Source organism: Schistocerca nitens, chromosome 9, assembly GCF_023898315.1.
Source record: "Schistocerca nitens isolate TAMUIC-IGC-003100 chromosome 9, iqSchNite1.1, whole genome shotgun sequence".
NCBI lineage: Eukaryota > Metazoa > Arthropoda > Insecta > Orthoptera > Acrididae > Schistocerca > Schistocerca nitens.
The window spans coordinates 517,697,083-517,719,180 of NC_064622.1; the positions used below are offsets into that span (position 1 = coordinate 517,697,083).

General features: G+C 44.1%; 1 protein-coding gene across 1 annotated transcript; it reads right to left on the reverse strand.

The window, feature by feature from the left end:
- Window positions 1-14,200: 14,200 nt before the first annotated feature.
- LOC126204389 (uncharacterized) lies at window positions 14,201-16,025 on the reverse strand. The gene is made up of 5 exons (XM_049938760.1): window positions 15,967-16,025; window positions 15,396-15,759; window positions 14,971-15,348; window positions 14,546-14,923; window positions 14,201-14,413 (listed from the first exon to the last, which is right to left on the reverse strand). The coding sequence occupies exons 1-5, from the start codon at window positions 16,023-16,025 to the stop codon at window positions 14,201-14,203; spliced, it is 1,392 nt and encodes a 463-aa protein (XP_049794717.1).
- Window positions 16,026-22,098: the final 6,073 nt, after the last annotated feature.

A 22,098-nucleotide genomic window follows, 5' to 3' on the forward strand; every position in this document is an offset into this window, starting at 1 on the left:
GACCTACATAGGGACGAACGATCACAATGATAAAATAAGGGAAATCAGAGCTCGTACGGAAAGATATAGGTGTTCATTCTTTCCGCGCTGTATACGAGATTGGAATAACAGAGAATTGTGAAGGTGGTTCGATGAACCCTCTGCCAGGCACTTAAATGTGATTTGTAGAATATCTATACACATGTAGATGTAGACATGAGAGTGCGTGTTACTGATGCTTGCACAGCCGTTCTGCTACATGCGTTTGCGCATGTCCACGAGGAATCGATGAAGTTACAACGTGGTTGGCAACACATCCAGGACATTGTGTAGCCTCAATGTGTCATCATCAGCACTCGTCTTGAGCTGTACATAACTGTGGCATAACTCGAGAATCATTGCAGCTATGCTCAAATGAAAGGAGACACAGTTTATCGTGTCTAATTCTCAGTCTTTATGATGTATCACATGAGCCGCTTTACATTTGAAAATTAAGAGTTAGTTCCAAACTGTCAGCTTCGACAGTGGCTGCCATCTTGGAAACACAGCCTTAATAGTTTTCCTACTTTCCCGTCTCAAAAAATATGACGTTGAATTTCTGTTTCCAATGGAATTTGTTTTAAAAATGTGGATTACCCTGTACTTGCAGAGAAAAGAAAAGGTTATAACGTACCTTTATTTTTCAAAGTGATAATTGAAATTTTATGACCAGTCTCTTAAATACCAGTCTAGATGTACACTTTAATTCAATAGTTGACATCTTGTTTAGAAGAAGCTTTTTGAAGAATTTTGATTTATGTACGTAATTTTAACACATTAGTATACATCCAGCTATCTGATAGCAAATCAGAATGTTTGGTTCACATGATAATTACTACCATTTCCAATTTTACAGTCCGACATACACTCAGTCTGCTAATACGAGGCATTACTGCACTTAGGAAACGTGTTGCAACGTAACACTTTGTAACAGAAGCTGTTTCCTAGTGACAATGACTGAGGAGATCTGGTTGTACCATGTGGCATTACATAGAAATACTGAAACTGAACTTCTCTCTGCTACTGTGTTTGGAAAGATTCCAAGTTGCCTCCTAGTTCCATAATCTAGGTGCAATGGATACTTACGTCATTATTTGAAATTGCATTTGTCACATATATCTCTGCATCTCCTCTCTGCTTTCAGTCATGGTCTGAATTGAACACCACCTCAAAGACCCGAATGAACTATACATCATTAGCAGCAATTAGATGCACAAATGCTCAGTCAGATGTTTGCTTTTGGAAGACTCCAATGTTCAGCCAGTTCTCCTTCTGGTCAGAAGAGTATCATTCAGGAATCCATCAAACAGCAATTTTGCTTATATAATTCTTCAAAATTCGCATTTCTGCCGAAAAAGAATTAATGGTTCAAATGGTTCAAATGGCTCTGAGCACTATGGGACTTAACATCTGTGGTCATCAGTCCCCTAGAACTTAGAACTACTTAAACCTAACTAACCTAAGGACATCACACACATCCATGCCTGAGGCGGGATTCGAACCTGCGACCGTAGCGGTCGCGCGGTTCCAGGCTGAAGCGCCTAGAACCGCTCGGCCACTCCGGCCGGCAAGAATTAATGTGTTCTCTGAAACTTCTTCACATGTGAAAAAGAATTCTTCTTGAATGGAGGATCTCACAGGCTTTTACTTCGTTAATCTGCCGCTGTTTTTGCCTTTCCTGGGGGGTATCATCGTTGATGCTCACGGAATCACAAAGAATAGACAATGAAGGGACGTGCGAGAGAATGTGCTACAGGGCAGTGCTAAATACGATGGAAGTAACTTGCGCATTAAGGGTTACCGCTAAGTAAAAATGCGCGATGAAACTTGGTCCGTACAAAGAAAGAACTACTGCAGTATAGCAAAAAGGACATGTGCAATGTGACGAACAGAAATAACACTTTTATTCAAAGACAATAATCACGCTCAAGTCACCGCGAATGGTGACCACTAGGTGGGTGAGGTGCTCTCGTGGTAGAGCGCTCCATTTGCCCCCAAGTTCGACTGACAAGTGCTCGGTTGTCGTTGGTGCACGTGAACGTGCTGCTGCACGTCTTTCTTCCAACAGCTCCTCTGCCTGTGCTGTTGGATGCGGTCGCGCATTGTCATCCATAAAAATGAAGTCCGACCGACTGCGCACTTGAAAGGACGTACATGGGTAAGCAGTCCAACGTCACAAAAACGTTAGCGATGAGTGTTCCGTTTTCAATGACACAGAGGTCAGTACGTCTGTGCAACATTATGCCTTCCAACACCATAACAGACGGCCCACCAGTACGATCATGTGCGTCCACGTTCCTGAATTCATTATGTGTTCCCACATGTCGCTGTATGAGGGTAGGTCCAGAATCACTACTCAGACTGGATCCGCTGTGCTCTCACTTGAGAAGAGCACACGACCCCACTCTTTGCTGGCCCAGTCCCTGTGCTCTCGGGAGTGTTGGTGTCAAATGGAACACGATGTACTGGTCATGAGGGAAAGACAGCACTCCCATGCAGTCACCGCTCCGCTGGGGAGCGTGAGACTGCATGCCTTGCAGTCCTGATAACTGTGCCTACAATTGCACCCCCTATTTGACGTGGGTCCTTCCTTGGCTGTTGCACAAATATAGCGGGCATCTTCTTCTTTCCTTCGGGCAGCAGCACCTGTGGTCACTATACTCCCCATGCATCTTAAACCACCAATGCTGTGAGCAATAGCAATGTCCTGGGTTACACTCGTCACACTTCACGTGTCTCCCAGTTTCCCGATGATTGTTCCCCGTGTGAGTTCATCCAGATGTTGCCTCTGGACCAGGTTCCATGGAGACCACCACCCACCACAGTGCGTCGTACGTGCTCGCTGACTGGCGTAGTCTTATCCCGTTCCTTCAACTGACTCGTGCCTTGGGGCCAGCCCCATTTAGCGCTACGGTCACACCGATCTCACGCCATCTGACGTCCAACTTCCTGTGCGCGACTGGGAGACCTCTGGAATCATGCTCGCGCTCTTTCATTCATTTCCACATAGCAAGTAATACGTTATGTTGAGTTATATTCAGGGTGATTATAATCAAAGTTAAACTTTCAAAACGCTTTAGAAATAACATCATTGGTCAGAATCACGCCAAATTGCGATGGAATTTTATCGGAGAAGGGGCCAAAATGTATGGCAGAAGAAGGAAAAAAAGTGTGAAAATTGATCAACAGATGGCGCTGTATGTTTCAGAATACGTAAATGAAAACACCTGTCACGTGCACGACACATTCAAGTTGGTATAAACACACCAGGTACACGGCTTTTCCTCCTTTCGCGTCTGCGACGTTCTCCATGGCTGTCTCAATGCAGGATCGCGCTCTGCTTGTAAAACTGCATTACAAGAATGATGACTGTGCACACGTCGCTCTGAAGAAGTTCTGGACACTGAAGAGTTTGAAAAAAGGCTTTAGTCCGATGACTGCCTTGGGTCTGGAGAAAATGATTCGAAAATTCGAAAAGTCGGGTTCTTCTGGAGAGCTATCTGGCAGAGGGAGGAAACGAATTGATTCGTCAGTGAAACCAATGACCACAGCAATTCAGGAGGAGACGAGTGGTGGTGTGCAAACGTGTAGTGCACGGATAATTGCCCGAACATTGGACATACCCGTGAGCACGGTGCGTAAAATCCTACGAAACATCCTTCTTTGCTGTCGATTCAAAATTACCCATGTGCATGAGTTGCGTCCTGTTGATCTGCCAGCAATAGAGACCATTGCTTTAGAATTTCTTGCTCGCATGGAAGTGGACAATGACTGGCCATGGAAGATTTTGTGGATAAACGAAGCCCACTTCCATCTGACAGGATATGTCAATACACAGAATTTTCGAATAAGGGCAAGGGGAAATCCACACGTAAATCAACCAGTACCACTTCATCCTGAAAATGTCACTGTGTGGTGCGGGTTTACGACGTCGTTTACCATAGGGCCATATTTTTTCGAAGAGACAGGTTCAAATGGTTCAAATGGCTCTGAGCACATCTGTGGTCATCAGTCCCCTAGAACTTAGAACTACTTACACCTAACTAACCTAAGAACATCACACACATCCATGCCCGAGGCAGGATTCGAACCTGCGACCGTAGCGGTCACGCAGTTCCAGACTGAAGCGCCTAGAACGGCACGGCCACACCGGCCGGCGAAGAGACAGGTGCTTCCAGTCCTGTTACCTATAGAGTCACTGGTAAGCGCTATGAGTGTCTTTTGCGTGACCACGTCCAACAGCGTGGATGTGGGGATGAGATCATTTTTATGCAAGATGGCGCACCTCCGCACATTGCAAATCCAGTTAAGCAGCTGCTGAAGCGCCATTTCGGAAATGCTAGGATTATGAGCTACCATTTCCCTACAGCCTGGCCGTCCCGATCTCCTCAAGTTAATTCGTGCGACTTCTGGCTGTGGGGGTATCTGAAAGATGTGGTCAGTTTTCCGATTGCAAACTGAGCTGCATTGAAGGCACGGATTGCGCAACACATTCTCAACGTGGCCTCGGGATCACTTCGATCAGTTGTGGAACATGCTATTTCTCGATTTCAACTTGTTGCAGAAAACGGTGGACAGTGCATATGGAACATGTTTTGCGCCAGTCACACTGGGATTAATAACTCGATTTGATTTTGAGTGATGCTTATTGTGCGTTTCTTCAGGACAACTAAAAATCGATGTGATTGATGCTTTTGATACGGTTTTCGGCTTCAGGATACTTAACAACCGATTTTTCCCATCCGATGTGATATGACCTCACCGTGGTGGATGAGCTTACCGGTACGTAACTAACAGTATCACACATTTGCACCCATGCACACTGAATAGCACAGTTTTTTTAACGCCAGACGTACACCTTAGGCTTTGTTGTATGATTCGTTTGTCATTTGTAGTCGACCACTATTACATTATGATGCTTACAGCACCATCTAATGCTACATTTTGTAACTATTTATTTTCCTTTTGACATACCTTTCCCCCTTCTCCGATAATATTCCGTTGCAATTTGCCGTCATCCTGACCAGTGGTGTTATTCCTACAGCGGTTTGAAAGATTAAGTTTGATTGTAATCACCCTGTATATCGTTCTTTTTACAGAACACTGTAGCTGAAAAATTAGTGTTTCACCTCTGCCTTCAGTAGTCACAGAACGGGCAACAGTTCCTTACTGCTTTGCGACCATACCGGCAATGAAACAGAAAGAAATCTTAATTACTGTATTTTATTTATTTAACCAGATCTGATTAGGGCCATCTCGTCCTCTCGCACATCAGACCAGGGTTTCACACATACGGTTTTAATTATATCTTAGTTACCCAAGAAACAACAATTTTAATACGACGTCTGGTATTAAAATGATTTGAGTGTCTGAAGTGAGTATGTTATACTGACTATGTACTAACAAAGATAATACTGGCACTACTTCCATCACTGCAGTTGTTGCCACTAATAATAATAATAATGGCAATAATTGTGACATTAATAACACTAATGACAGTGGCAGATAAATGAAGAATTTGTAGGTCTAGAAAACAGATGTTTTCTGAAACAGCAATGTTCTGATAAAAGTAAATTTAAGGAGACTGCCTAAGAATACTGAGAAATGAGTAAAATCAAGTTGGAAAGAGGAATATACAAGGATGAGTGTGTGCCGGGTCTTCTGAAATTTTTTCACAGCTGGAGTATCCTTCAATCATCACATTAAATGTGCAATGGTCAGGGTCACCCAAGAACATTTTTTTTTTTTACTTTATGTCTTAAAACTTACTAGTTGTGCTTTGGAAGAAACGAATACGGCAAAGAAAAATTGTTATTGGCTCTACTTTCCGTGGCATCGGTAGGTGGAAGTATTCTGTTTTAACGGATTAAGAGAAAACAATATATTTTAACTGCATACGCCAATAACGTTGAAAGTCTATTTGAGTTTTTTTATGACCGTTATATTCTCAGAGTTCTAAATTGACGTAACTTACCTGGAGGTTGGTGGCTGTGCAAGATCCTTGCCTTTTGGCTTGCCTCTTCGGAGTGAGTTCCAGAGCCTCCTTACGTACAGCACAGCACTAATCTTCAAGCATTACTTGATTCCGAAAACTCTGATACTTTTGTTCCAATACAGAAAATTCTAATGAGATCTTTCTCTGTGTTGATCAGTGGCAACTCGATGACTAGGTGTATTACATTTTTCGTCAAAATCAGACTCCTGGGACGTGAAGCCCTTTTTGGGCTTTTCTTGTTCTACACCGTCTCCATTTCCTATTTCAATTTATAATTTTAGTGGTCGAGAAGCAAATGGGAGCCTTCTGAATGTAGAATAGATCCAATAGCAGATGGGTTATACAGTATTGAATTATTTTTCTTTTTTTAAAGAAAGAGCAGCTATCTGCATGGTTTGCAGAGTCCCGACAAACTATATACACAGCAGCAGCCGCAGACGGTTTCTTATTTTTCAGCCATTCTCTTATTACGAAGGCGTGCTGAAAACTAATGCGTCCAATTTCTTGCTCTGTTCTCAGTGTCGGCTGAGGCATCACACGTCCTGCCTGTGTCACTCGGCAGACTTCCTCCCTTCGCTGACGCAAGTTGCCACAGTCTGCCGCCAGAGGGCTCCGAACTGTAACGTGTGACGTGGCTGTCTGTAATGTAACTACGTCGGTGGTGACAAACAGCTTGCTGTAATCGAGTTTCTAAAAGCAGAAAATGTGCCTCTAACTTAAACCCATAGAGGAATGGAAGCTGTGTACGACCATGATTGTATCGACGTCAGTAATACGTGACGTAGGGTTGTTCACGCTCGTAATGAGGGAAACGGTGGTGCTAACCTCGGAGTGTGTGACAGACCTCGAAGTGGGCGACCGCGAGCGGCTCACCGTGATCTGGTACGTCAACTCGTCAGGGAAAATCGTCGGATAAGACGGATACAGTCTGCAGATAATCATGGGATATCGCGAGATCGTGTGCAGGTCATCATTACAGAATGCCAGCACAGAAAAATGTGTGCATGGTGTGTTCCTCTAATGCTCACTCCTCACGTAGGACACCCGACATTTGTCAACAGTTTCTTTTGCATTTTGAGTGTCAGGGTGTGGAATTCCTTAACAACATTGTGACCGGTGACGAAAGCTCGTTTCACCAATTCGACTCTGAAAATAAAATCAATGGAGTTCCACGACAAAGGATCATCGACGACAGACGAGTTCAAGACCATTCTATCTGCGGACAAAGCCATGCTCGCAGTACTTTGGGAAGTTCAAAGTGTGGTTCATTTGGAATTCATACCTTAAGACACCACCGTAAACTCTGCAAGTGACTGCGATACCGTCAGAAAACTGAAAGCAAGAATTCGATGAATTCGTCTACAGGTGGAGCGCCGCCTCCTCCAGCGTGACAGTGGCACGCTGCACACCAGCACTGCGGCAGACGCAGCGATCCGACGCCTTTGCTTCACTGTCGTCGAGCGTTCTCCACGCAGTTCCGTCTTCGTCTCCTCCGATTTTCATCTGTTGCAGAACTTAAACAACGCCTTCGAGCACTTAACTTTGATAGTGAAGAAACGGTGCAAGCAGAGGCGAGGTTGTGGCTGCGTCAACAAAGTCCAACGTTGTACAGTGACGGTATCAACAAACTGGTCTCTCATTGGGTGAAATGTGTTCGTCGGCAGGATGACAATGTTGAGAAACAAATATGTAGACGTGAAGAATAAAAATCTAAAATGCTACTAAAGTTTGTTTTATTTAAAATCTTTACGAATTTCCACATACAAAATTCGGAGGCATTATTTTTCATGCGTATGACTGAACAAGAGCTGCAACATACATGAGGAGCCTACGATTTAATATGGCCCTCCACCTTCATACCAAAATAATGCTGATACGCAGTCTTAGGGAGACGCGTCAGATTGTGTTTTCGTGACGAAAATGTTATTTCACCGCATATGTAATAAGAATTATTCACTGAAATACAGATTTGGACGGCATTTCATTTTAAGAAGTTGTACGCTTCAAAAGCCCTCGAAAACCATCTTTGCACTAATTATAACACAAACAGGATGAAGCTCGCAGCCACAGCAATAATAATAATAATGTTTATAACCTAAAAGCTTCTGGACTGTTGTGTGTGTGGGTTTTTTTCATTTAGCATGTGTGATAACTCCCAAAACAAAATTACCTTCAAACCGATATTATAGATCGGGAAAAAGCTCACATTTCTCCTTATCTCCAAACCAAGACCTCATTAGTTACATTAGATGATTTTTGAATTCAGCAGCGCGAAGTATTTTCATTATTGGGCAGTGCAACGATATAAGTCATCGCCGATTACAAAATCGCTTATCCGAGATAAGGCACCTCGAGCTGATATAATACCTGCGTACTTTGGGAGGGGTTATGAGAAATAAAACATTCCCCCATTAGTAGTAGTTTATGGTAGGGCGGTGGAGCAATAAATAGTAAGTGAATAGAAAAACATGCTCCAGTTTAATTTTCAACAAGAATCGAGTTATGCATCACGTTTTACGCTTTTTGGAGAACTAAAATCTCTCCTGTAAGAACCAGCGTGGATTTTCGAAACACAGCTCGTTGTCTTCGTCAATGACAGACACAGCGGCGTATACCAGTGTGCACAGGTTGGCGCAGTTCTGTAACCTGCGAAACGCATTCTGTCCAGTTGGCGCTGCCGCCCCGTGAACAAATCACGAGCTTACTGAATATCACTCAAACTTTATGACTGATTTCACGACTTTCCCAATAACAGAATTTATCATGTTGTTCTTACCGGGCTGAAAGACCAAGACCAAGATGTAAATGTAAGACGGGGATTGCACCAACACAATGCCACGAGGTCGCTACTACTCACTACACAGCGTGGACGTTAATGAAACCGAGAAACTACAGGGACGGGTTGATGATTGGGAATGAAGGAAAAATTTCCTGTGAACATGTTCCGGGAAATGGACAGTGTGCGTGCAATGAAAATAAATAAACCCGGAACACAGTGCACAGCTGCATTGCACCCGCGTCACAACAGATGTTCAGAATGGCCTCCACGGGATTGCAGATGATAGGGACAGTAGCGGTTGTAATGCAGGACACACGTAACCGTACTTTAGGTTACATAATGTTGGCGGTCCACTTCGCTGGAGTTTGTACTGCGGTTCGTCTCAATATCCTGTAGAAGTCGGTCCTCCAAATCTGTTGTCCACACAGTCCGCCGCCTCCCTCCACGGGTGTCTGTCTGAGTTGTAGACACTTGTGAGAAGCGACTCTTGTGAGAAACTGGAATGTGGCGACACTTGTGTGAAGCGACTCTTGCTAGAAACTGGAATGTGGCGACACTTGTGAGAGATCCGGGATGCTAACGGACCGGCACAGGGTGTGTCCAAATGCTGCGCCACTACCTGCTGCCGCTTAGTGTGACTGAGCGCTCGGCTTGTGCCGGCCCGGGCAGCTGCTGAGGGACATTCACACTCCTCCGGTGCAACCTGGTTACATTATTTCAGAATTTTTGTGGGCAAGGAAGAGTAGCTTTAGTCAAATTAGACATCGGAGCTGATTTTGCCCCCACGATATAATGTCAACCATTAGTTGCAGAACAGTTATGTGTAAGAGCATAAGACTATTTTCATTGGAATTTTTGTTCTGATTAACCTTACATAGGGCATAATTTTCGCTCAACTTCATTCTTAAAGATGTATTTTACAGAAACTATAGAAACCGAAAATGTTTTCCATCTTTCAACCCCTCACCCAGAATTTGATATGATAGGAGTGGCAACCTTTTTATATTAAGAGGAGGTAACTAAAGAATTTGGTTGTCGGTAGAAAATTTTTCTTTAATTATTTCGAAATAAACCTCAATTTTTCCGTACCATGCAGGGGACGTGTACTGAGGTCTAATGTGAGTCCTGCTAGCAACTAGCGTTAAGGAATGCAATTTATGTATTGAAACAAGATGTATTCATCGTCCACTCAAACAGACACAGTTTATAAAATTCTCTACACAAAAATGCTGATTGTGATTGTTAGAAAAACTATGACTTTTCAGACTTCATTAGTGAATCCTTTACAATTTGCAAGAGACATTTAGCCGACTTCGTTTCCAGGGAACACCACGAGGAGCTAGTCTCTCTTCGTCCCGCATTATATTTATTTACCTTATTTACGGGATGATTATTTATTTACAATTTTTACAATAGGGCTATCGACGTGAACTCAATCCCTTTTCAATATTTACAAGTGTTTCTGTAGCTTCAGCCATTTCCTTTTCACTGTAATTTCTGTGCATAAGCCACGCAAGTAAGAAATGATTTTATATTGCCGTCAACTTAGAGTCTTGTAAGCGTCTTAGAAACTACCTCATCTGTCTTAATTGAGGACTTCTTTCTTCTTTTCCCACATAGATTTAAAACTAGCCGGTGCCCACGATATTCTGCGTCTTCTCTGAGAATTTTTACTAAGGAGTAAAAATTTGGATGAACCTTTATCCTCCGATTCCATCCTTCTGAAACATTGTTGGTGCGGTGACGCCTTCCCCTCGCAGTTTCATCTATCTCTTGGCATGTCTTTATTATCCAACCATTATTCAACAAAATAGTAGTAAAAATCCTGCAGTTTTTCATTATCTGGCGTGCTCTCCAGAATGCATAGCCACCTATCATCTAACATGTCCAGCGGAATGTGAGCTAACGCGGAACACAATCTTTTGCGAAAACGAATTTCTTCGTTTTCCTTGTAGGCAGCAACGAGGCCGCAATTCTGCACTTGCCTCCACAAGCACTGATTGAAATGGCAGTTGCAGCCATTAATCTTTGCATCAGGAAACGAATGTGTTAATGATTGGATGATTGCAGGTTCAAAATCCATCATGATAGCTGTAGGATTCCATCTAGGTACGTTGCTCTCAACAACTGTGAAAAATTGATCGTACGTTTCTCGCTTTTTATTGAGTATCAAGGCGTACACGGTTGGAACTGGGTTTGTTTCCTCCTCAGAACTAGAAATATCGACATGAACATTATATAACTGTTCAAACTGCTTCCTGGAGCTTTTAAAGGTTCCATCGACAAAGAACGAATTGGAATCTGTGAAACAGGATTTTCCCCTTTCTCTGGCGAACACCAGTCATTTGGTCCTCTGTCGTCATCTGCAAGTAAAAATTTGCTCCCGTCACTCATTAGGTAATGATGTTCTTGCAGAAATATTCCTGCAGCATCGGTCGGATCTTGTGTAGATCCCACGCTTTTTGCCTGATGCGTTGCACTCCTGTGTGACGGCAGTGACGTGACGATGCAGTACTGAACTGCGGTGTGCTACCTGTCTGGTGTCCCAGTAGACCGCTCGATACCTGTTCGGCCGGATCTCCTCACAAATGTCGCTCCTCACAACTGTCGCTCCTCACAAGTGTCGCCACCCCGTCTGTATGGAAGAACCCATGATCAGACGCCAAAAGAGGGCTTGAAATGTCAGAGGAACTGTCATTCGTTAACACCATCTGCTCTGGCAACAATGCATTTCCGGACACATGTTCATAGGACCTTTCTTTCTCTTTCCAGTCAAAATTTCGTTCCTGCAGTATGTTGGTTTTATTAATGTTCACCCTGTATTTGTATACAAATGATCTGGAGGAGAACATGGAAAACTTCGTGAGGGTACGATGATGATGTTTGTAGGAAAGTAGGAAAGCCACAAATCTGTAGTGAAAATGAAGAGAAACTGCTGTGACTAGACGATTGGTAGACTTACAGAGTTCTTGTGCTGAAGAAAGTAGAACGATCCATTACTGTTCGATTACATTATGGGTGAAAAATTATTGGATTTAGTAACAACTGCAATAAATCTGGGATTAAGCGTCCGGGAGACATAAACTGGAACGAGCGAATTAAACTAGTTGTTGAAATACAAGGTGCCAAGCTGAGATTCATGAGAAAATCGCAACGAAATGTAATTTACCAACGAGAGAAGTGGCTTAAAGAAGGCTCGCTCGACCAGTTGCCGCGCGTTGCTCATCCGTCATGGACCCTTACCCGGTAAGATCGACGGAAGAGCGGTGCGTTTTCTTTCACATTTATCTGCTGACCGAGGCAGCGTCTCGGATATGCTCAAGAGGCTTCAGTGGCAGGCGATCCAAGACGTTACAACAGTATTGTGTCTGAGGTTAACTCTATTTCGAAACACCACAAATGAGGCGTAAATTATTAAGTGCTGAACTGCCCTAGTTTGATTTTGCTATCTGGATAGCTAAATATTGGTAAACAGAATCTGGACAACAATCGTATCGGTCAGGGCCGGCCAGCACCAAGGGCTCGCAGGTCCTCCGACTTGAACCCTTTAAAAGTTTTTGGTTTGGGGATATTAAAAAGCCCTGCCGTATTCTGACCCCGTAGATAGTGTCGATGAGCTCCAGGAAAGCACTGTGGGTTCTTGTCAGTGCATTCGGGACAACACTGGGATTTTTAATGCATACTGGCGTCCATGAGGAGCCACGCTTCAGTCTGCCTCCACATAATTGTGGCCACTTCGGACACCTGTTGTGATGTGTTTTTCCTCAACCTGCAGTCTGGATCCTTGAGGACTTGTTAGTGGGGAAATCACTGGTTCTGGGCCTATGAATATTAGGATTACTCGATTGTTTCTTTGCCCTTTACTCGACATTGGCTTACCATATGGAGATCGGTAATGCGAACTCTACTATTGTGGGTTGCCGTGGTGCAGTGTGGAGTGCGTTGTGCCAATTGGACGCACAGTGCACCCCACCAGGAGTGCGAAGTCGGGACAACAAGATTTGATGTTCGCAGACTATAACTGATAATTGGAAAGGAGTCTGTTGTATTTGCCACGACAATTTCAGGTAGTTTTGGCCATAAATGTAAATAGAATTGTGGATTTCATAAATGCACTCAACCTTCGTAGTATCAAAATAACCATATTCTTTGCAAGTTTGTTCTTGTGACCACTGATCTTGGTCGGAGAGGTTAGTTCTACTTTGTCAGAGTAGCAGTCAGCGTGTGTTACATAGTCTAAAATCGGTTTGAAAAGGATGGAAGCTGACCTTCGTGTATTGGAGGCAACATTACTTAGAAAGGGTTTTGTACTAATGTGTTTTGAGAAAATAAAACTAGATTATATGAATAGAAAAATGTCAGGGCAGGATTTTGTAAGGTAATCCAGTTTTATATATATACTTGTAACTGTGTAATTTCTTACTGTTGGAACATTCCGTATGGTTGAAGTTTACGGTAGAAATATCATAATGCAACATATAGTTTTGTTTTATAGTTGAAACTAGTGTCGAGGAAAGCAGTTGTATACAGAAAACTTCTTAATAAATACTTTTCTCACCCGTCTAGGTACGTGAACTTTATGAGCATGTACATTGTTTTCGCCGCTTTATGAAGCGTGGTTTTTACTTGGAGTCTTTGTCCTCATTTATCAGTCGTTAAGTTTAGCTCCTCATTTTTAATTCTTTACTGTCATGGCTGTGCTTGTTTACTCGCATTGCACATCGCGAGTTGTGTGCTGCAGAAACACTTTCGTGAAAGGTGATAAAATACCGTCTTCCACTGCACATAGCAAGTACGGTACGGTAAATAAAATTTGTTTTTTGACAATTTCTTAATTATCTTAACAGTAACATGTCGCAGGACATACAAGCGGTCCGTTCGCATAGGTAGGTCAACAAATTTGTCAGGAAGATTCATGTCCATTGTAAGGTACAGTCATTATAGGAATGTACTTGTGAAAATAATATATTACTTCAGAGACTTAATACCTGTATATCTCAGGAAACCGCTGTCTCGTGAGTTTGCAATCAGTTTCATGAAAAAGTCAGGTTTTATGTTAATTTGCTGTCTAATTAAATTAACAGTTCTCGTACATTCATTGTTTGCAAGACTAAATATAAAGATTAATAATATTCAAGGACAACATTTTAATCGGAATAATTTTGTTTAAGATAGCGTAAATAAATTTCACTGAAAACGGGTTGCTTTCTTGCAGGTGAATTGTTCGTTGTACTAACTAGTCTGGATTTTGAATCGGGTAGCGTGTGAGCTTGACATACTTCCGTTCAAAATTTAATTTCAACACAGTTCTGTTACCCTGTACTGAGATTTACGTATTTCGAGATCAAAATAAGGTTCACCAATGTTTTAGATGCCAACCAGGCACATACGAACACGAATTTAGACGTTTAAGTGTATCGTTTCAGAAGTATCGGCGTCTGAGGCAGCTGGCGGTGGTGGGCGCGCCAGCAGTCGGCGCTGCCCCGGCACTCACTGACCAAACTGTGGGTGGCGGGCGTGGAAACAGCACCAGCTGCTGTGAACAGGCCGCCAGCAGTCGGCGCTGGCCCGGCACTCGCTGACCAAACTGTGGGTGGCGGGCATGGAAACAGCACCAGCTGCTGTGAACAGGCCGCCAGCAGTCGGCGCTGGCCCGGCACTCACTGACCAAACTGTGGGTGGCGGGCGTGGAAACAGCACCAGCTGCTGTGAACAGGCCGCCAGCAGTCGGCGCTGGCCCGGCACTCACTGACCAAACTGTGGGTGGCGGGCATGGAAACAGCACCAGCTGCTGTGAACAGGCCGCCAGCACGCGGCGCTGCCCCGGCACTCACTGACCAAACTGTGGGTGGCGGGTGTGGAAACAGCACCAGCTGCTGTGAACAGGCCGCCAGCACGCGGCGCTGCCCCGGCACTCGCTGACCAAACTGTGGGTGGCGGGCGTGGAAACAGCACCAGCTGCTGTGAACAGGCCGCCAGCAGTCGGCGCTGGCCCGGCACTCGCTGACCAAACTGTGGGTGGCGGGCGTGGAAACAGCACCAGCTGCTGTGAACAGGCCGCCAGCAGTCGGCGCTGGCCCGGCACTCACTGACCAAACTGTGGGTGGCGGGCGTGGAAACAGCACCAGCTGCTGTGAACAGGCCGCCAGCAGTCGGCGCTGCCCCGGCACTCACTGACCAAACTGTGGTTGGCGGGCGTGGAAACAGCACCAGCTGCTGCGAACAGGCCGCCAGCAGTCGGCGCTGCCCCGGCACTCACTGACCAAACTGTGGGTGGCGGGCGTGGAAACAGCACCAGCTGCTGCGAACAGGCCGCCAGCAGTCGGCGCTGCCCCGGCACTCGCTGACCAAACTGTGGGTGGCGGGCGTGGAAACAGCACCAGCTGCTGTGAACAGGCCGCCAGCAGTCGGCGCTGCCCCGGCACTCACTGACCAAACTGTGGTTGGCGGGCGTGGAAACAGCACCAGCTGCTGTGAACAGGCCGCCAGCAGTCGGCGCTGCCCCGGCACTCACTGACCAAACTGTGGTTGGCGGGCGTGGAAACAGCACCAGCTGCTGCGAACAGGCCGCCAGCAGTCGGCGCTGCCCCGGCACTCACTGACCAAACTGTGGGTGGCGGGCGTGGAAACAGCACCAGCTGCTGTGAACAGGCCGCCAGCACGCGGCGCTGCCCCGGCACTCACTGACCAAACTGTGGGTGGCGGGCGTGGAAAAAGCACCAGCTGCTGTGAACAGGCCGCCAGCAGTCGGCGCTGGCCCGGCACTCGCTGACCAAACTGTGGGTGGCGGGCGTGGAAACAGCACCAGCTGCTGTGAACAGGCCGCCAGCAGTCGGCGCTGGCCCGGCACTCGCTGACCAAACTGTGGGTGGCGGGCGTGGAAACAGCACCAGCTGCTGTGAACAGGCCGCCAGCACGCGGCGCGGCGCGGCGCGGCGGCGCCTGCGCTTTCACAGCCAGCCAGCAGCTGCAGAAGTGAGTGACCAGGTCGCCATGACCACACTGTAGACTGCACACAGGGAAGGCAGTCCGACCTCAGGAGCAGATGGTCGGCAGCTGACGTGGCTTGCACCTCATGATGACTGAAAAGTAGCCTTACGTTCCCGGACGGAAACCAGAGACCCTCAGGATGGAAGGCGGCAGCAACCGTTGTATAGCGCTCCAAACGACTCACAGGTCTGTGGTGCCGAAACAGTTTCCATTGGACTGCACTGCAGCTGGAAGCGTCAGCATCCCGAGGGTAGGACTTACTGTTCGATATAAGCTCACAGAAAGATAAATAAACAGATGCCATAGTAACATAGATCCCTCCTTCAGGCCGCTGGGCTGCAGACTGCTTAACTTCCGATGGAAATGAGAAATATTTGTGCGAGATTTGCGTGCCTTGGTCATGCTACGGTGAAGCAATAGTGATGTCACTTGTCCTGCCTTTCCTCCCCGGTCAGCTTTCCTGAACGCTCTGTGAAGCCCAAACGTTACACTTCAGACGCTCTCGTTGGTGTTTTCTGCAGCGCCACTCTGCGCCCTACATTTCTCGCGTCCTACTTGGGCATTCTTGTTCCGTTTCGCGCGATCACTGAAATGGCGGAACCTCTCTTTCCCTATCACGCCGTTTTGCTCCATTGGCACCAGACTTCAGTGTCCTGCACATGAGCGTTGCTCAGTACTCTTGTGTCCCTTCGCCTCTGGCATTGCCTTGTAATTTTTACTTGGTTGCACCGTTGTATTATTTCAGTAACTATAATAGCCAATGACATTGTATATGGAGTATAGTTAATATGATGGTGAGGCCTGTACATTTACTTCTACATCCCTTGTCTTCAAAACACGGTCAAGTCCTTCCCATGGTGTACTTCTCATTGTAGGAGACATTAGAGCTTTTTCTTGTAGTATTTCTGTATGTCAAGAGGGAAGAATTATAGCTTAAATGCTTCTATGCCCTGTAATTACTCAAATCTTGTTTCGACTGTCCGTACTCGGGTCAGTAGTGTATTTTCAGACTGATGAGTTAATGTTGGTTGTTGGAACAATGTAAGTACGGTTTCGCAAGATAATTCAAGCGGCTGACAGTACCGTCTTGTGTTGGTCATTCTGTCGAGATACATCATTACGCACTGTGCTCAGAATATCGTACCGAACGACAACAGACTGGTCGGAACAGTGCTGGGTGCTTGACTCTATTCTGGGAGGAGGTCGAGTGGGTACTGTGACACACAAAATATTAGTTCGCTTTGTTATAGAACAGACAAGATTGACTTCTCAACTTCATACAGTCCATTTTCACAGGAATATTTATAACTGTCACTGAACATTAACATATCACTTGATACTGATGCAAGTCTCCTCACTCGAAGGAAAATTGCCAATAACATTTATTTAGAGTACAGAATAACCCAACGTTCGCTGGCCTAGTAGAAAGAGTGTTCTGCCGAGCAGAAGCGGAGGAGGGTCGAAACTCTTTCGAGCGTGTCTACGCCTCGTCGATACTTCTGGCAGCGACTATGTTCACTTGTGGTTTCGTTGAGAAGTACCAACGTTGTTTTGGTTCGTCGCTTTTTGGACGACACCACACAAAATATGTTCTAAAATTCTACAGCAGGTACATGTTAGAGATATTAGACGGTAGTTTTGTGGTTCACCTCTGCTGCCCTTCCTGCGGACGTGGATGAAAGTCTATTTTCTGCCAACTATTCGGTAGAGTTTCTTGTTCGAGAGAACTACGGTGTATTATGGTAAAAAAAGGCTAACTCATCCGTATATTCTCTATAGAATGTTACAGGAATTTCATCGGGTCCAGGAGGTTTGTTCAGTTTCGCGATTCCAACTTTTTCTCTGCGCCACTGGTACAAATATCTCCGTGAACTATCTGTCGAGTGATGTGAGAACTTAACTTAAAAGAAATCCTTACCAAGTTGCTAAAAGACAGCGAACATCACAGATTAGACGAAATACTCGTTTCTCTTTCTAGCATTCAAATCTCACCATTTTAATTTTCTGTACTGCTCAGTGACACCAGACTGTGCTTTACGACCTACCTGAAAGCAACTTTCTCAGGACGAAAGTGTTATGCAGTAGGGCTTCTCTTTCGTTTCTGTGTTCGTCTTGATTTCAAGTTGTCTCAGTTGTAACAAGACAATATCGCGTTCCTGGAGCAGCATCAACGGCACTCACGTAAGACGCTTTTGCTCTCCGTCGACGTTGTCGTCAATGCCACTTTGTAGCGAATTTGTCCGTCTCTCCTCACCGTTCTAATGTACGGACTTGGAATCGACTACACCCGTCTGTTTTTGCCTGTCTGTTCGCTTACGATATTATAGCGGCCTCCTTGTATTGCAGCCATATTGACGGAGCAGCAGATGTTATAAGTCGGTCTAGGTCCCCAATCGAGTAGGCAGGTAATGCTTTCCTGGCATCTCATAGCACGAAAAAGCTGCAGTATTTTCATCTCCATGTATCAGAGCGACACAATAAACAACAACTTGCCTCATGCAATTTGCCACGCCCGTAGAGAAAGCTGCGCGAAAAAATATCGCAGAACGAACACCGAGTTTTCGATAGCTATAGGACCTGAGTTCTTCTTTCTTTCACCTCACTGTAATCTCCTCAAGACCTGTTATATCTACCCAAGAGCTACGATGTTTGCTCAATAAATAATGTCCCACAGTTACTTTGTGACAACACGTTTATTTTTAAGAGCAAGAATTTGCTAACAACATAAGTCAACATTAATTGTATATGTACTATTTTTCTACATAGTCACTATCACGTTATAAGGTCTTTCACCAGCGTTGTGTAATAGCGTGTATTCGCTGTTGTTGAAAGCTCTTGTCACCACCTTGTATTCGTGTTTTCCCTACATGACTTACGGTCTCATCATCTTCAAGGTAACAGGATGGATGATGCATTGATGTCCAATTGACCAATCCAATTTGTCGATGTATTCGAGGGCTGTGAGATTTGTGTGTGTGTGTGTGTGTGTGTGTGTGTGCACTCATGCGCATTCTCGTCTTTGAAACATATTTCTTTTGGAATCTTTTCAGACTGAACAAGTTGCAAATGGTTTTTGAGATTGTACATAATCTTCACATCTGCATCTGAATTAATGTAGCGACCTGTTGGGCTACAGATTCACGAGAATGATACCATAAATATGTCAAAAGACTGTCCTCATGAGTTTGCAAGCACAGTGAGTTGCCTCGAATTTCTTCTTTTCTGGTGATCTCGAATGGTACCACTTCACTTTTAAGGTGGCTATAATTTCGCACCTTACAAGAACTCATCCACATACTTTGCCATGATCTACAAACACAGTTAGGTATCATGTGATAGGTTGTACATCGTATATATGAATATATAAAGGAGACTGACATTGTCACGTACATCATGTAAATAACTGTTAACGCTTATTGCATGAAAGGTGATGGCGTGTCTCTATTATAAAAACGGCGTAATGAATGATTGCCTATACTAGTAGAAGCTGGAATGCCAATGGAGATGAAACGGAAGGCAGAACTCAAGCTCTGGGTGGAAGGCAAGCATAGGTGTTTGTCCTGCTTAAGGGGACCACACGGTGTTTTCATAATATTTCGATAGATTAAGGTTCTATTTAAGTACTATGAAAAGGATTTTGCTGAAAAATATTTTTTTCGAGCATTTAAAAAGCATTTTTCTACCACGTGTGTTTATGTGCCGCGCCCACTACTCTGTCACCCACTTTTCTGCATATATTTTAGATCTTTATATCCACTACATAGTACGTTATGGATTTTTTTACTCGCGAGTGTGTTGGCTATCCTTGGAATGCAACGGTCGGTGTTATTTTGTTTCTGATCTTTGTAAACAACACGCTTTCAAACACGCGGTTAGTTTTGTTCAAGTGCGATTGCGAGTAGTTGTTACACTTACGTTTGCAGTGCTTGTTTATGAGTGTTTTGTTGTGTTTATTGAAGATGACTAAACGTAAAAGCATTTTCAAGAAACGACAATTTAGAGGAAACAAGTTTAGTAAGCTTTCTGTACAAGAGGTTATGTAGTCTGGCAACGATGTTTCTAATAGTAATTCTTCAACAAGTACATCATCAAAGAAGCTCTCACCATTTCAAGAGAGTTACAACGCATTTACTGTAAGTGACAAGGGGCTCAGTAACATTATTATAGATTTGAGAATATTATCAGATGTAATTTCTAAATTTGTACAATGTAGACAGTGTGGTGAGTCACAGAGTGTAAAAATTTGTGAGAGTGCCAGTGGGAGGAAAGACCTAACAATTGCTTTGGATTTAATTTGCACTAAGTGCTCAGCTGTGATTTAATTTATGAGTTCTTCAAAACCAGATGCAAGTGGCCCTTATGAAATCAATATTAGATTAGTTTATGCCTTACGATCCATTGGCAAGGGCATGGCTGCAGGGAGAACATTTTGTTCAGTGATGAACTTATATCAACCAGCAAATAAATTTGAAAAACTGACTGCAATATTAGAGAAAGCTATGTGTGTGAGGTCAGTGAGGAAAGCATAAAACTGGCTGCTAGGAAAGCAGTGGAAGAAGATGGTGGATGCTCGGATACTGCTGTTGCACTTGATGGAAGTTGGCAGAAAAGAGGACATACTTCTCTGAATGGAGTAGTGACTGCCACGAGTGTAGACACCAGTAAAGTGTTAGATGTGGAGATAATGTCTAAATATTGCAAATGTTGGTAAGTCAATGAACATAAAGAACACAACTGTGTGGCTAATTTTAGAGGAACAAGTGGTGGTATGGAAGTTCATGGAGTACAACAAATATTTCATCACTCGTAGAAACAAGAGGCGTACGGTACACCAAATATTTGGGCGATGGTGACAGTAATGCATACAACAATGTGGTGAACTCTAAGCCATATGGAGATGCCATTATTAGTAAAATAGAATATGTAGGCCGTGTTCAAAAACGTTTGGGAAAAAAGCTGAGAAAACTAACTGTTGATATGAGAGGAAAAAAAATTAGAAGATGGAAAATTGTTAACCGGACAGGGTCGGTTAACTAAAACTGAAATAGAAAACTTGCAGGTATACTATGGGCCGGCAATTAGGAGAAATAAAGAAAATCTGGAGGCAATGAAGAGAGATGTTTGGGCCATATTCTTCCATAAATCCTCCACCGATGACGGATTGTGTCCATTCGTGGTGCAAATACAATAGGGCTCAGGCATCTGGAAAGTCTTATTCTCACCAGCATTCTCTTCCTGCTGCTGTTATTACAGCAATTAAACCTATTTTCAGAGACTGGGCTCATCCTGACCTTCTAAGGAAATGCCTCCATGGGCAGACACGACCCAAATGAATGTTCCAACAGCATAATTTGGAAGCACCTCCTAAAATTGTATTTGTTCCCATGCATACAATGAAACAAGGAGTTCATGATGCTGTTATTACATTAAATTGTGGTAATATTGGAAAGTGTAGGGTACTGAAAAATCTGGAAATTAATCCTATTGAAAATATGTTCACTGGCCTGCAACATTGCGATAAAATGAGGATAGCCGATGCAGACAGGTCTGCATCTAATATGGCCAAGAAAGCAAGACAAACATCCAGGAAGGTGAAAAAGAAGCTAGAAGACCTGCTAGAGGCCAAAGAAGGGCCATCATATGGAGCAGGACAGTTTTAATTAACTGTAAGTAACAAATTTCATAAGTTATTTATTTAAAGTCAATTTCCCACAAACTAATATTTTCAGTGCATATGCCCCATTATATCAGAAACTATAACAGATAAATGAATGAAATTTTCAGAGACTCTGCATAACATAAAAATCTACCTCTGGTACTACATTCATTAATATTCCCCCATTAGGAAGCTCACAAAAATATTTTCTGCAGAAAAACTTAATATTTTTTTTATTTCTTAAAAACTATAAAATAGATAAAGTAGGTTTTAGTACAGTTGATTCTGTTAGCATCATGTATCATACAGTAAAACTATTAAGGTCCTGCATCAAATAGTTTTCGGAAATGGGTCAAAAACTTGCCTAAATTAACATGGGTTAAATAGTCAGGGTGTGGTCCCCTTAAACGCAAGAAGTAGCTATACAGACGTTGTGGAGCACGTCCGGTCGCTATTGTAGTAGGAGCCGAAAGGATAACCGTATAATACTTCCAAACGCTGAAAATCTTGGACGCAGATGAGAGGAACGAAGAAGCGGCACCTCGGAAACCACGCAGGATTTTTACTCAGAAGCGTACCATTGTACTAGTATAGGTTTTTTCCTCGCAAACTTTCTGCGCTGGACGACAAAAGACTAAAATATGGTTGGTCGGCGTTCGG

Coding starts and splice junctions, on each gene's coding strand:
- LOC126204389 (XM_049938760.1), bottom strand. CDS start 16,025: ATGCTGACGCTTCCAGCTGCAGTGCAGTCCAATGGAAACTGTTTCGGC. Junction 15,349..15,395: donor CGCCCGCCACCCACAGTTTG/GTCAGTGAGTGC, acceptor GCCTGTTCGCAG/CAGCTGGTGCTGTTTCCACG. Junction 14,924..14,970: donor CGCCCGCCAACCACAGTTTG/GTCAGTGAGTGC, acceptor GCCTGTTCACAG/CAGCTGGTGCTGTTTCCACG.